Source organism: Lemur catta, chromosome 3 (assembly GCF_020740605.2).
Source record: "Lemur catta isolate mLemCat1 chromosome 3, mLemCat1.pri, whole genome shotgun sequence".
NCBI classification, from domain to species: Eukaryota; Metazoa; Chordata; class Mammalia; order Primates; family Lemuridae; genus Lemur; species Lemur catta.
The window spans coordinates 66268611-66285341 of record NC_059130.1 but is presented as its reverse complement, the minus strand read 5'-3'; the positions used below and the strand labels follow the sequence as shown (position 1 = coordinate 66285341).

At 45.5% G+C, this 16731-nt stretch overlaps 1 protein-coding gene across 1 annotated transcript in view; it reads left to right on the top strand.

Annotated features, from left to right (window-relative positions):
• AK5 (adenylate kinase 5) overlaps nt 1–16731 on the top strand; it is a 239905-nt gene that overhangs the window by 215494 nt on the left and 7680 nt on the right. Inside the window, exon 13 of the mRNA XM_045547719.1 lies at nt 4601–4792. Coding sequence (XP_045403675.1) covers nt 4601–4792 — 192 coding nt within the window. The remainder of the gene's footprint in view (nt 1–4600; nt 4793–16731) is intronic.

The window sequence follows — 16731 nt, the reverse complement described above, 5'->3', positions numbered from 1 at the left end:
AAAATCAAATGACATAACATGTATAAATATGCTGTCTAAGCTATAAAAGCCTATAAAATATTACCTAGCTTAGGGTCACTTTTTTTTTTTTTTTTTTTGAGACAGGTTCTTGTCGTGTTGCCCAGACTGGCTTCAAACTCCTGGGCTCAAGCAATCCTCCCACCTCAGACTCCCAAGTAGCTGGGACTACAGGCACACGCCACTATGCCTGGCTAGGGTCGCTCACTTTATAATCACACCTCATACAAACCTCTAAAATCCCTGCTCCCTCACTTCTTTCTCCTTTGCTTATAACCTAGTTAGGGTGAGCACAGGGCTCTATGCAGGCAGGTCCATCCCCTCATCTTTGGGTAAGTATGAACTCAAATGATCCATGTGATCTTTCCTAAAGTAAAGCAAAACTTTCTCTCCCACTGTGGTCCTCATTCAGACAGGTTTCAGAATGTGGCAGAGAAGAAACCTAATTAGAACTGAGGAGTGAGAAAGAGTCACCAATATGGTGACTGGACAGTTTCAGCTAATGCTAAAATTCATGATGCCATTTCAAAAAATGTACAAGGGCCCCATTTCATTACTGAACCTACAACCCTTAAGTGAAATGTTTAGACATCTACAAGGACAGTCTTTTACACGCTGCTGGGAGAAGCTTACAGAAACCAAGAGTCTTTGTTCTTAGGTATAGTAACTTTAGAAGATTCTAATATCAATTAAGTAGGTGTGCAAGAGAACATATCCAGCCCTCCAAAATGAGCACCTTCTTTAAATCTGACCAGAAGAACAAAGATGCCACAAACACAGAAGGAGCTACCATTGACTCATCTATGCCCTGCAGGGACCCCATCATTTGTAGAGTCTCCTCCAAATTATAGGCAAGAAATTAATTTGAAATTTGGCAAAGACAGATAAGAACATCCAAGTTGCCCCAGAGATTCAGAGTAATGAACTTGGTTGAAAGCATAGTGTTTCCCGTGTGTGCATCAGGCCTGCAACTCCGTTTGAATCCCATTCAAGCCTGTGAGAGGCTTTAACCAGCCAACAGGAATCTCTCCAACCTTTCTGTGTCACAGAGATTGGTATGCCTGATGCACGGGACTAACCTCTTGCCTTAAAAAATCCAGTTCAGTTAGTTAGGCTGACACTTTTGCATACCTATGGCTGAGTTCTATGAGATGCAAGGTTCTTTGAGGATTTACTAGGCTACTATAGATCACTTCACTAAAAATCAAACACAAACTAATGTCCACCACTTACAGGTAAGTCTGTGTATGGTTTCTCTATTACCTTCCTATCTTCTGTTCCCAAGGCTGGTTTTCCCCCCATTGAATTAATGATCTGTGCCTTCAGTATCCAGCATGGTATAGTGGAGGGGGGGGTGTGTGCCCGTGTGTGTGACCAGGGCAGAAGGAATATGAGGGAGGACTCATTGTTTCTGATCACCATCTCCATCCCCCAACCCAGTTGAGAACGCCTGGTTAGAGTGGCTCTGGCGTAAACAAGTCTGTATTCAGAGCCTGGCTTGTAACTCACCACTGGTAGGCAAGTCATTTAACTTTGCAGATCTCAATTTTTTCTTCTATAAAATGCAGGTTGAAAATACCTAACTCAGTGATTGTTGGGAAGTTTGGATGGGATCCTTGAAAAGTGCTTTTACACATTTCTAAGCCTACATATGGTGTTCAATAAATTGTTACGTTTTTTTAAAATAATGTACATTTTTTGACTGCACAAATAAAAGTTATATAATATAAAACAATACACAAAAGTATAAAACAAAGAATAACTAACCACCCAGAGATGATACCTGCTCAAACATTTCAAAAATTTCTAGGTAATCTCACACAGGTTTGAGACTTGCCAAACAACAAGAAAAATTTAAGTATTAAAACAAATGGCTCTAGTCTCATCCAAATGGAATGACTGCTCGGTAGCTTTTTATGCAGGAAGAGAGCGCTGATTCCGGGAGACAGAGGTTGGAGCAGACCCCACAGTTCTGGCACAAGGAGATAGTGTGATGGAGCAGCTTTTCTACTTCGGTGTGAATAATCGCCTTGGGATCTTGTCAAAATGCAGACTCCGATTCAGTAGGTCAGGTTGTGCCTAGGACTCTGCATTTCTTCTTTCTTTTGAGACAGAGTCTTGCTCTGTCACCCTGTCATCACGGCTCACTGCAGCCTCAAACTCCTGGGCTTAAGCGATCCTCCTGCCTCAGCCTCCCGAGTAGCTGGGACTACAGGCATGTGCCATCATGCCTGGCTAATTTTTTCCATTTTTAGTAGACATGGAACAGGGGTCTCGCTCTTGCTCAGGTTGGTCTCGAACTCCTTACCTCAAGCAATCTTCCCGCCTCAGCCTCCCAGAGATTGCATTTCTAATAAGCTCCCAAATGATATGCTGCTGGTCCATGGGCCACACTCTGGGAACCCGTGGGGAAGACAGATCTACCTGTCTGCCCACAATTATTTTGGTCCGGAGGTTCATCTTTAATACTTCCAGCTCCTGCTCAAATACACATAATCTCTGATTGTACCCGAATGAGTCACTGAATTATCTTTCCTGTCCCCACAAGTGGCCTGAAAAATGACCCCACAATTGGAAAAATCACCTGGCCACCTCATGCAGCCCTAACCTGAAATTGTTTCAGGAAGCAGAACTCTGAGTGAACATTAAGCTGCCTCCCAAGCTCGCCCTCTGCTGGTCAACAGGTGTCATTTTCTCCTTAACCCTCACTCAGCCTTTCTTGTGGCACAATTCTCATTTTTTTCTTCCAATTAATACTCTCAGAAAAGTTGCGTGACATATTCTAGAGATTTATTTCACTCTTCTAGATTTTGGGGAATTTTTCCCGTGATGTTCCTTAAAGTTCATCCCTCAAATGTTTGATCAACACTTTCTAGCAACTGTTTCTGTGTGTTGTTCTCTCACCTCTGTTCTCATCCCATCCAGGCACTTCCACGGTGGGTGGAACCCTTTCCTCGCGGTCTGAATGGCTAGGTCAGGCCTGGGTAATGGTTTGTTTTGAGCCAGGGTTGGAGTTGATAACAGAGGCAGAGCTGATGTGTCCCAGGGACACCAGAGTCAAAAAAAAACCAGCTCAGAGCAGGATGCAGAGATGAGGAAATTCATGTCACAGATCATATCAGCATCATTCACTCTTTAAAACATATCTTAATCACCTACTGTGTGCAAGACTTGGGACCAGGGACAGAGGATTCCTAATCCCTGCAAACAGAGAACATAGCCCAGTAGTGCAAAGAAGCATAACGGTGAATACTTATTGTTTGCTATGTGCCAAGCAGCATACTTGCATTACCTCATTTAATTTTATTTAATCTTGACAGAACTATAATCATCTCATTGTACAAATGAGAAAATTGAGGTGCACAGAAGTTGGGTGACACTTTTAGTGAATGATGAAGTCAGTTTAAAAGAACGATCTGTAAGCCAGCATGGTGGCATGTACCCGTTGTCCCAACTACTTGGGACGCTGAGGCGAGAGGATGGCTTGAGCCCGGGGTTCAAGGCCGCGGTGTGCCATGATCACTCCTGTGAATGGTCACTGCACTCCTGCATGGGCAACATAGTGAGACTGTCTCTAAAAAATAAAAATATATTTTAAAAAATCTAAAAAAGGACAATTTGTTATTATCTCTCATGGTTCTGGAGGTTGATGGGCTCACCTGGCTGGTTCTCACTCGGGGCCCCTTACCGGGTTGCAGTCTGACAGTGGCTAAGGCTGGGTACACTGTCCAGAGCTGGGGCTGGGATGTATTAAGTCAGCTGGGGGCTGGTCGGCCATCTCTGTCCACACGGCCTGTCCACGTGGCTAGCTTGGGCTTCCTCACTGCTTGGCAGTCGCAGGGTAGTTGGACACCATAGAGGATAGCTGGCTTCCCCCACAGCAAGTGTTCCACAAAACAAGGCAGAAACTGCAAAATTTCTTATGACCTAGCCTCTAAAAGCATGTGGCAGCATTATTGGAACAGTCTGTTGGTCAAAAGTTAAACAGTGACAGGTCAGCTCAGCTTCAAGGGGGTGGAGGGAAGGGCTCTGCGTCTGAGTGACGGAGTAGTTTACACGTAAAGTGAGGTGAGGAATTGGTGAAGTCCCTCTTGGAGACAAGTCATCACACCAGGATTTGACCCTAAGCGGCCTGACTCCAACCTCTGTGTGCTCAACCGTTATGCTCCGCTCGCCCCACATAACACAGCCACTGCCCACGACGATGCTGCTATAAGGTACCATGGTGGCACTAAGGAGAAGTGGTTGGCTCTGCCGCAGTAGGTCAGGGAAGGCTTCACGCAGGAAGAAACAACACACACACACCCCTCCCCTCCCCTCAGTGTGGAGGACAGGTTGTGGCTGCGCTGGGTAGCATATAATCCCCATGTCATGTGAGGTGATTGGAAAGATCGGGGCTCCAAGGCAGCCTGTGGAAACAAGGAGCCTGGAGTCCAGTTCCAGCTGTGTCGCAATGTTTCCCTGGGCCCTTGAGTGGAGCCAGAAGGCCAAGAAAGGGAAGAACTAGAGACCCCAGGCCTCTCCAGAAGGTCAACAGAGTGACATTTCTGACCGTGTTGTGCTCCGCTCCCCCACCCCCCAGATTGGAAACCCACACCTGGTGATCTGCATGGACTGCTCGGCAGACACCATGACCAACCGCCTTCTCCAAAGGAGCCAGAGCAGCCCGCACGCGGACGACATGACCAAGACCATCGCCAAGCGCCTGGAAGCCTATTACCGCGCGTCCATCCCGGTGATCACCTACTATGAGACAAAAACACAGCTACAGAAGGCAAGTCATTCCACTGCCCCCTCTAAATGAGCCACTCTTTCCACTCACCCACCCCCAAGAAATAGAAAAAGCTGGGAAAGTTTGGTTAAAGGATCTGGGAGTTAGGGCTGCATGCAGCTGCAGAATTGGGGCCAAAATGCATTCCTTACTCACTTCACTTTTGTCTCCACCAAAATTAAATATTTGTCATCATATGGACCATAAAAAGTTGGTCATATCATTTTCACAGGTGCCATTATAGCTGCTGAAAACAACTCATTTTTCCAAAAGAGGGAGAGGGAGGGAGGGAGGGAGGGAGGCATGGATGAGACGGACTTTCCGGGTGACCTCTAGGACCTCAGTTGAACAGGATCTGAAAGGTTTCTCCTGGACCTCAGACTCAGTGACTTGGAACTTCGAGAGTTTTGCAGAACTCACAATTGGCACTTGGCTCCTTTGTCTTAATTTCTTGCAATAACTAATGTTTTGGGGAGAAGCCACATATGGGGCCAGGAGAGCAGGTAAAGAGGGGAAACAATGAAGATACTGTGGGGAAATGGGTAGTATCAACTTCATGGTCATGAGCTGCTTGCTGAGCCACCATTAATTTCATGAATTTGGGAAAACTACCCAATCCCCATTCTTCCACCCATTCCATCAGCATATATCAGACACCTGTGGTCCGTCCATTGCCCTAGTAGTTTGGATGCAGATAATAAGATTCTTCCATCCCTGTGGAGCTCAGGGCTGAGTAGGGGAGGCAAACATGCGGTGGCAACATGGGGTCAAAGCCGGCCCAGAGTGGCTGATGAGGGCTCTTTCATCCAGTCCAAGGGGAGAGCCAAGGTATCCAGGAAGGCTGAGTCTCTGGGTGGGGGTGCTCTGAGGAGAGCAGGGCCGCCCACACTGAGGAAGCAGGTCAGGAGGGGCGACTGGCTCAGCCTGGCTGTGATATGAAGGAAAAGAGGGACAGGATTTGTGGCAGGAGAGGCCATCGGGGGGCTTGGTCAAGATGAACCTTACGCAGCAGTAAATAATTGTCCTGTGAGTTGTGGGAACTCCTGAAGGGGACAGACACAACCAGGGCTTAGGCAGTCGTAGGCGGCCAGCTGGTTCAACTAAGGCTGGAACCAGTTAAGCTCTAGACCTCACTTCGGTTCCCATCCATAGACACTGCCTGACCACGTGGCTGGTTCTTGGAAACTTTTCTGCTTCCCAAGGGCTGCCCGATTCAAGAATTGTGAATAAAAGCCACATAGGATCTTTAAACTAAATTTGTTGTAATTTTGTCTTTTTGACACCACTAACTTAGAAAGTTCTAAGGAACCCTGTGAGGAAGGTTTTGATCTAGAAAGCTCACTCCAGCAGCCTTGGGGGAATGGGCCCAAGAAGGGGAGTCTAGAGACCACTGGGAGGCTGGGGCAGCATCCAGGAACAAAGTCCCGAGGACCCAAACCAGAATGGGAGAGTGGGGCTCTGCCTCTTGCTGTTCACAGGATAGGAAATAACAAACTTGTCTCCAAGGCAACTAGATTGTCAATTCCTTGGGGGAAACTGCTGATAATGAATTGTTATCTTCTAACCCCTTTAATAGTCCATTTCCCAGAATCCTAAGAAGCCCTGGGTACAGAAGGCTGAAAGGTGCCTCTTCACTTAACTCAGGGATGTCACATATGTGGCATGAGAGCCATCATCTCCACCCTCCACATCCATGGCAGCCATTGCTCATTCATCCCGCGTGCCTTCCTGCGGCACCCAGCTGTGGCCTGAGAGTGCTTGTTAACGCAGCACTTTGGGCAGCTGCTACCACTTAATAGGATTCCGTGTGCAAGATAAAACCTATTTGCTGTGCTCATGTAACCTCTGGCTGCCTCACAAAGACTTAAATCTTTAAAAACAAACAGTGCATTATATAAGAGCAAGATCTTAAGAATTCAGGGTTCCAAAGGTCTTTCCAAGATTATAGTCGGTGATTTCCACCTTCTGTGCAGCCTAGAACATACACAGAAATTATCCAGGTAGGAGTTCCTTCCACTTTTAAGATTTGTAAAGGCGGGAAAATCCCTAAGTAATTCTGGATTTAACCACTTTTAGAGTCAGAAGATCCCTTTTATCTTTTGCTAGTATTATTCCAATCTGAATTCTACAAACTCACAAACAATTGGCAAATGGATATAGAGCTAACAGCATTCTCAGGTAAATCCAATTTCTGGAATCTTCCTTAGAACTTTCTAAGTGGTGTCGAAAAGACAAAATTACAACAAATTTAGTGTAAAGATGTTAAGTGGCTTTTATTCACAATTCTTGAATCGGGCGGCCCTCAGGAAACAGAAGTTTCAAAGAACCAGCCACGTGGTCAGGCAGTGTCTATGGATGGAAACAGAAGTGAGGTCTAGAGCTTAATTGGTTCCAGCCTTATTTGAATCAGCTGGCCGCCTACGACTGCCTAAAGCTCAGCTGCTGTAACTACCCGAAACTCAGCCATCTGCTGCATGAGCGTACGCCCAAGTTACTTAGTTAATTAGTTTCATTTAGCATGAAAGACTCCATATTGATTTGGTCTGCTGGGCCCAGTACAGGGGCGTCGTCCAAATCAGTAGCCTCCTACCAATTTTATTTAATAGTAGGAAAAGAAGGTTCCAGTGTCCTTTGGCTCATCTCTCCAGCTTCCTCTGCGTTTTGGAGCTGCTGGCAGCTGGGTCCATGGTGAGATAACACTTAATGATCCATGTTGAAAATATTTAAAACCACTCCAGCCTGGCTGGCAGAGCAGCGTGGGCTTCGGCCCTCAGGACCCCCAGAGGGCCTCTGGGGGAGGCTGCTTGTCCACTTCCTCTGCCCAGGGCTGTCTGCCACCCACACAGCTGCAAAGACAAACAAGCCCCACACACCTACTGTAGAGACGGCCCATGCCGGGCCCAGGAAACTGAGAATCGCCTGCTTGTACCTGTGGGGTTTGCCAGCAGCTGGGGCGATGGAGGGGGATCTGGGGGAGAAGCAGGGGAGGGCAGGCGATTGCTGCCGCTGGAGAAGAGAGCCCCTGTCCCCTTGTGTTGTCTGGCTCTGGGCTTGTGCCCAGTCGTCTTGCATCAGCTTAATCTCCCTGTGGTTTCCAAGTAACAGCTTGTGTCTTGTCCCTGCGCGGCTCTTGGGGCTCTTGCCCCTCCTCCCTGCCTCACTGGTTCACGGAGCCCAAGACAGGGCTGCTCACCCAGGTGGGCTTCTGGGCCAGTGAAGGAGCTTTCTAAAAACCAGGTGGCGGTGGTGGATGCACTATCAAGAAGACAAGTGAGACAAATCAGCAGCTGAGTGAGATTTATTTAGGAATTAGAGCCTCAGGGTGAAATGGTCCACAGGCACCTCCATCAGGCCTCTGCCCCGCAGTGTAGGACTGTCAGCTGACGACACCCTCCCTCCCCCACCAGCCTCCATGACAGCCCTTTTGGCCACCAGCTGGCCGAAGAAAGTGCAATGAGATTTCAGACGAGGTTAATTTAAAAGGCAAAGCAGAATTTACACAGCCACTGCCGTATTCTTTGTGTCCTCACTATGCCATCCTTATACAATAAAGTTAGAACTACGTATACACTCAAGGTATAGAAGTGTATGTGACACAAGTGTATCCCATGACTTTCTGTTTTCCTCCGTCTCATAAAGCAAAGCTTTGCCTTGCACGTGAGCAAGAATTAGAACAACTTTGCTCCATCCCATCTCGTTCCTCCATGCACCTGGGGCAGATGCCCTTAATCAGCCCCGGCACCTCCTACCCCGTCTGGATGCCGCCTCGGCAGCTTTCTTAAGACGGCAGTCAGGCAGTGACGCCCAAAGGGCTAGGTTCGCTCACGGGAGGAAGCCTGCTTTCACCTTGAGTGAGAGAGCTTCCATTGGAATAAATTATTGAAATGCAGCATTTGGGGATGAAAAGCACAATCCCCAGCCAAAGACTCCCTTGTGAAGAAGATCCTGGCCTGGGCGTCGGAAAGCCCCGGGCACAACTTGGAAGACTTTGGTGAGTCATTGCACTGCCAGGTGGTCCCACCACTGGAGTGTTTCCCCCAAATCCGTTTGCTATGCATTTGTAAAACACAATGGTGACAATAGGTGCTATTGACCTGGACTCTTTGGTTGTAGGTAACGGGTTCCAACTCCTGCTGCCCTAACCTGAAACCTAGAGCTGAACCATAAGGATATGTGACTCCAGGCTGAAACACAGCAGGCCCCTGAGGACTGTGGGACCAGGCCCTGGAAAGCTCCCTGCTGCTTCTCACAGATGCCTGCGCCTTGTTTCTAGGCCAGGTGACTCTCTTTCTCTGGCCCAGAAGCCAGCAGGTGCCCCCCGGCAGCTTCCACCTTCACACATTTCCACAGTCTCTGATTCACAGTTCCAGGTTCCGGAGAGGTGTTCCTGCTGGCCTTGTCCGCTCAGGGTCTCCCTGGGCCTGTTAGCTATGCACGGGCAAGCGGGGTCACGTGGGCTCTTTCATTTGTTCTGTGACAACTATTTTACTGAGTGCATACGATGTGCTAGATGAGAGTCTGGGTGCTGGGGACGCAGCAGTAAACAAGACTGACATAGCCCCTCACTGAAAAGAGAAAAACGGTGGGCAAGAAAATAAAACAGCTGCTAATGAGCTCTGAGGATAAAACAGAGTTGCTGTGGGGAAGTGCTGGGGGGCTGTTCACAAAGTCTCTCTGAGGAACTAACATTTAAGACCTGGCTGATACTGGTGGGGGACAAGGAATTCCCAGAAAAGAAGGGCTCATTGTGAACTTAGACAAACCACAGAAATACCTACCTCAAGTGGCATTTACAGAATTGTATAAATTGATATTTAAAGCCTCTTTTTCTCTAAGTATACAAGTAACTACACATTGTTTAAAAAAAGAAACTAGGAAATTTAAAAGTGTAACGATAAAAATAAAAATTATCCAGAATTCTACCCAAAGATAATCAGTAATGAACATTTTGATATATTTTCTCACATTTGTTTTTCTCCTTTTTACATGTATTTAGCTCATGGCATAATGAGGCCAGAAAAACCCCGGGGCACAGACCAAGAGGGCTTATAATAGGTTATGTCTGTCCCTGTGTTGTTTACTACTATAAATTGATTTAAAAAATAAAAAGCCCAGTGATTCATTAAACATGATCTTTGCAGATGAAAAACATTAAGTTCCTTGGCAACTCTACTTTTGTAAAGGAGAAATAAGCTTTTTTGCTCAGCAATTCTGCTGCTGCAGTGTCTCAACTTCATAAGTAGTTTAACCATTTTAATTAAGTCCTGAGATGCAACAGTCCCCATTATTGTTCTGGGTGGTCATCCAACCTGGCCCGAGATGCCCTGTGAGCTGAGGGATAAAATGTGAGAAATGCAATTTCTGGTATTACTGAGAAAAGTGGAAGCAGAAGGTACTATCGGGTCAAATTTCAACCCTTGCCTGCAAAATCCACTTAAGAATTCATAATTGACTTGAGTTTGGGGCCTAACACAAGCAAAATAAAACCCAAGATTATTCTTATGCCTTGAATTCTCTGAACTAAATTCTTAATTCTTCTTTCAGTTGGCTAAAGTAACTCAAACTAATTTTTCACTCAATTTCTCTGTGAATATCTGAAAACACCTTGTGGCTTTACACACTAATGACAGTTTCACTGCATATAATTTAAGTCATAATATTATTTTTCTACCAAAATCAGTAAATATTGCTCCATTGTTTTTAAGTACTTAGTGTTGTAGAGGAAAAGGCAGGGACAAGTTTGGAAGTTAACTTTTTTCCAACTGGTATCTTTATTTGTTACCTTAGCTTATTCTTTTCATCTCACGCTGTTGCCTTTTCAGTCTAAGCCTGTTCTTATTTCATATCAACCATGTCCTCTTACAGACTGTTTAAACCAGCAAGAGTTACACATTTCCTTGTTCCTCCTGTGTGTTTTTATAGCACTCTGTTTCTTCCTCTATCTTTGTATTTATCCTGCTTTGTTACAAATACTTATTTACTTCTCTGCATCTACCAAGAGAAAGTAAACTCTCTAGTGCAAAAATTATGTCTGTCTTGTACAGCTTCATCATGGATGTGTAGCACAGGGAAAAAGTACTCAGTAAATACTCACTCTTGGATAGCCAAAGAATTTCATTAAAATTTCCCCAGTTTCTGTATTATATGATTTTCGGAGATCTTTGGTCCTTCAGAGTCGCTAGCATAGTGTGTGTTTTGCCTTTTTCTGTGGTATTTTGTTTCAGAAACCCTAGTTTGTTTTAAGTTTACTCATCTTCTGTTCCAGTCATCTGTTGTTGTGTAACAAACCACCCCAAAATTTAGTGGCCCAAACCCACCACCATTATTGGATATTCACGGCTTCTGCGCATCAGGAATTGGAGAAAAGCAGAGTGGGGAGGGCTCTTCTCCGTCCCGGGATTTGGGGCCGCAGCTGAAGCAGGTGAACGGCTGGGGCTGCCCCAGCTGGGGCCGCGGCGTCCCCTTCAAAGACGGCTCTTCGTTCAGATGTCCGGGCCCTGAGCAGGGGTGGCTTCGCGGTCCCCTGAGCGCCCACACGTGGCCGCTCTGGAATGGCCTGCGCTTCTCAGCCGCGCCCCTGGGAGGAGCCCAGGTGAGAGCAGCAGGCAGAGGCCGGGGCGGGGGCTGCAAGGCCGCTTCAGCCCAGCCCAGGAAGCCCCGCGGCATCGGTTTCACTGCATTCTAGGTTACAGGCGAGGCACCCGGGACAGCCCAGCCCCAAGGGGAGGGAGATTGTACTTCATCTCTTGATGGGCGAGCGCGCTGGAGTCACATTCAGAAGAGTGTGTGGGATGGGAGAAATTGTTGCAGCCGGCTTTGGAAACTGTAGCCTGCCACACCCTCCAGTTCAGGGGTGGGGGCGGGGGAATCCTCCGGAGCCGGTGCTGGCAACACACAGAGTGTGCAGATTGTCATTGATCCCACGTCATGTTCCCCCCAGTTCAGGAGGCACTCGGCGCTGGCCGCGCTCGGACCTCGCGCTGGCAGGCAGAGTTTGCGCAGCTCCGCGTGCAGTCTCCGTGTCCGCAAGCCCCGCACTCTCGCGGCCCGAGGACCTCAGGGATGATGAGCAGGGACCCTCTGCACCCCCACCGGGCACTTGCTCCCAGGGCAATTCCTGATTGCCCTCCTGGACCTGACACGGCCCTTCAAGTTCTGGAAGGGTCCCCTCCGTCCTTGGTTGTTCTTTTGCTAATTACGGTCTTAAATTGGATGCAGAAAAAGATGGGGTGGTGAGAGGAGGGAGAACAACCCTGGCCTTCAGTAGTCGGGGCCATTTAGCAGAAGGACACATGCCTGTTCATCTGGTCGTTTTCTGAGTCGGGAACAGATCCTGGGGTCCAGTTCCATTGGCAGTGGGTAACAGTCCACGTTTTCAGAATTCCTGTGACTATTCACCTTTTTCTGGGTCTCCGTGGCTACTTAGTGGGACGCTTGCCACACCCCTTGCAAGCTAAGGGCAGGGGAGATGTTTCCCTTGAGAGTCTCTGAAGATCAAATAGGTTAAACAGAGGAGAGCGTTAGCAGGGGGTTCAGTGGTCCTAGCTGAGTTAAAATGATCAAGTGTTCTCATTGGTGGCTGGTATTAGATTTATTTTGAAGGATGGTTTTCCAGATTGCTAAAGTAATAAATGCTTACTATAATAAGTGAAGAGTAGAGAGATGTATACAGTTGTCCCTCAGTATCTGTGGAGAATCAGTTCCAGGACTGCAGCAGATACCAAAATCTGCGGCTATTCGAGTCCCTTATATAAAATGACATAGTCTTTGCTTATAACCTAGGCATATCCTCCCATATAATTTAAATCATCTCTAGATTACTTATAATACCAAATACAACGTGAATGCTATGTAAATGATTATTATACTGTATTGTTTCTTACTTGTATTATTTTTTGTTTTGGTTTTTTTCCTCAAATATTTTCTATTCCTGGTTGGTGAATCCATAGATGCGCAGCCCACGGATACGGAGGACCAACTGGAGATAGATAGATAGATAGATGGATATGGATATAGATATCACACTCCATATTCATGCATCACCTAACGACAGCGATATGTTCTGAAACGTGTCTGAGTGAGTCAGTGAATGTGAAGGCTAGGATATCACCGTACACTACTGTAGACTTTATAAACACTGTACACGTAGGCTACACTAAATTTATAAAATATTTTCATCTTCAATAATAAATTAACCTTAGCTTACTACAGATTTTTTACGTTACAAACATCTTAATTTTTGAAAAACTTTGTTTTGTAATAACACTTAGGTGAAAACACAAACACGTTGTATAGCTGTACAAAATTTTTTTCTTTTTTTATATCCTTATACTATGAGCTTAGTTCTATTTTTAAAGTTTTTACTTTTCAAGCTTTTTGTGAAAAACTAAGACACATACACATTAGCCTAGGCCTACACAGGTCCAGATCATCAGTATCACTGTCTCCTACCTCCACACCTTGTCCCACTGGAAGGTCTTCAGAGGTAGCAACATGCACAGAGCCGTCATCTCCTGCCTTCTGGAATTCCTACTGAAGGGCCTACATGGGGCTGTTTTACAGTTAACTTTTTTTTTTTTTTAATAAATAGAAGGGGTACATTCTAAAATAACTATTAAGAGGATAGTATAGACTAGGCCTGGTGGCTCATGCCTGTACCCAGCAGTTTGGGAGGCCGAGGTGGGAGGATGGCTTGCAGCCAGGAGTTTGAGACCAGCCTGGGCAACATAACAAGACCCTGTCTCTACCAAAATTTTTAAAAATTAGCCAGATATGGTGGCATGCACCTGTGGTTCCAGCTACTTGGGAGGCTGAGGCAGGGAGATCACTGGAGCCCAGGAATGCAAGGCTGCAGTGAGCTGTGATGATGCCACTGCACTCTAGCTCAGGCAACAGAGCAAGACCCTGTCTCAAAAAAGTATAGTAAACACATAGACCAGTTACATAGTAATTTATGATCAAGTATTATGTACTATACGTAAGTATATGTGCTATATTTTTATATGACTGGTAGCACAGTAGGTTTGTTTACACCAGTATCACCACAAACACATAACACATTGGGCTATGATGTTATGATGGCTATGACATCACTAGATGGTAGGAATTTTTCAGTTCCATTATAATCTTGAGACCCCATCCTATATGCAGTTTGTCACTAACCAAAACATCATTATGCAATACATGACTATGTATATATGTGTATACACACAGTCATAATTAACAATGCTCCTTACAACCTTACCCAAATAACCAATGTGAACAGTTTATTGTCTCTTTCCATCCCCTCCCCCCTCCCCCTCCCCCTCCTCCTCCCCCCTCCCCCTCCTCCTCCCCCCTCCCCCCCCATTCTCTGACATTGATCTATCTACTATGGACACACAACCTACTATGCTGGGGGGGGGGATGGTTCTGATTTCATATAATTACTACCAACCCGTACACATTTCTCTGACACATCTCTGGATCGATACATATAACAATATTTTCTTCTTAATAGTTATATAATATGCCATAATATAGATACTCTATAGATTATTCAACTAGGTTGTTTCTAGTTTAGTTTGATTGGTTTTTATCTACTACTAACATATCTTTTTCTAGTAAGAGAGACTGCTCAGCTATTTTAAGCAGAGGCTGTTATTTTTGTTTTGTTTTTTGTTTTTTAACTCATTCATTTCTACTTTACTTTCTCTCCATGTGGCCCTAGGAAGAATTTTTTGAAATATAAAAAGGTTTTGTGATTTCCCAGCTCCTTGATGTTCAGCCTCTTTCAGCAATGCCCCCATGTCAGCGGGGTTTGCTTATCAACAGATTTAATCTGGATCTGCCCTGGTTGACCACTAGCAACCTGGATTAGACACACCCCCTCCTGCTGGTGCAATGAAGAGAAAAGTGCATGAAGGAGAGGGTTTGACTTACAGGAGCCCTAAGGTTCTATCCTCTCACTTGATAAACGAAGCATAAATCTTCCATATGTTTCTGAGAGGCTTAATAAACGTATTCCTTCTGACACTGCTTGAAATAGCCTTCTCTCCACCTCCTTCCCTTCCTGATTGTCAGACCTTCACCAGGTTCCCGCAAAGACCTTTTGATTCGGTGCAATATTATTTGCACCCCTGTGGTCCTGTTGAAATGTGCCTGCTGCATGCTTGTGTCCTCCCAAAACAGCAGGCAGGAGAGAATTCCAGACTTGTACTCATCTATGCACATTCTCCATTTTCTTCCTCTGTGGTTGCTTTAAGCACATGGCAAGTTTTGTCTTTGGCAATCTCGGGGCTCCCCTTTCATTGGGGCCCACTTTAACTAGGAACCTCTCCAGAGCCACTGTCATGGTTTCTACCGACAGAGAATTGGTGCTGTCCTCCATAAGGTCATTGGCATAGCAGACGTTTATCGGGTATCTCTAATATCCAAGGCATGGTAATTAATGCTGGGAATTCAAAGAGGAAAAAGACATGAGACTCTGTACCCAAAGCAAGGTAGTATGTGCGGTACTAGGACTTAAGAACAGGTCTTTGGGAGCACAGAGCTTGGCCCTGGGCAGGTAGGTAAAGGCTTAGAGGAGAGGACATTTGAGCTGGGTCCTGAAGTATGAATAGAAGTTCATGCCAGCTATAGGAGAGGGAAAAAGGCACTGACGTGAAAGAGCCCTGTAATGCTGGCAAGAGACGTAATGCCAAATAGATGAATTAAAGTACTGGCAGATTAGACTGAAAAGCAAGATTGAGGCAAGACTGTGAAGGGCCCGGAATCCATTCATTCATTCCTTCCTCCTCCATTTGATACATTTGCTAGACCAGCACTGTCCAAACGAAATACACTGTGGGCCACATATATAATTTAAATTCTTTAGTACATTAAAAAGTAAAAAGAAACAGGTGATATTAATTTAACAGTATATTTTAATTCACCTAATAACCTAAGTATTATCATTTCAACATGTAATCAATATAAAAAATTTTTAATGAAATATTTTTACATTCTTTTTTTTGAGTGGGTGTCTTCAAAATCTACTTAGGGCAGATCTCAATTCAGGTGTTAAACTGTCATCAGAAATGCTAGAATTTATATTTCATAAAATTTACAGTTGAAAAGGTAGATTTCACAGACCCAAGTTGTTCCAAATATATTTTTAAATTTTCCACTAACTGGGTCAACTGTTTTAAACTTTAATTATGTAGTATTAAAAATTCAGCTTAGTTGTGCTAGTCGCTGCCATATCGCACAGTTCCGGACCACCCTGCGAAATTTGAGTTGAATGCCGCAAGCACTGCAGGCAATCTCTGGGTAACACTCAACAGGAAAATGAGTGAGCAGATGTTTTAGAAAGGTCACTTTCAGAAAGGATGGATTTTTTCATATCTGTGGGAAGATCTGTTGCCGTAATGAAAACTTCAGGCAGGATGGAGAGAAACTGCATGTACTGCGGGAAATGCTATCTATAGAGAAGCCATTAATGCACTGATCATCTATCGTCCTTATATTTTTGCTAAAGTTTGTCCATAAGTCTCTCTCAAGTCCCAGGCTATATAGTCCTTCTCTCTGTGGCCTTGAGACTGAGGAGGAAGGTGTGGCCTGACCGGATATGGGAAATAGATGGCCTTTTACATAAGTTTAACTTTTGAACAATGCACCTGATTTCCCCCAGGCCGTGCACAGGCAGCTGAGCCGCTGCTGTTGTCCCCTAGCGGGAGGGGGATGCCTGTGGTGTGAGGCCCTGTCTGGTTAACAGAGGACAAGATTGCAACAGGAAGGTGGTGGCACACAGACAATAACTCAGAACCACTCTGTGACAGCTCGGGTTTGTCCCAGAAGCCCTGTGGCACCAATAAATGAAAAATGAAACTCAAGCAATGTTTTGAACAGTGTGGGAAAATTCAGGAAAAACATAACTAGATATACCCAGTGTTTGGACCGGCCAACTGTTTTGTCATTTAAAA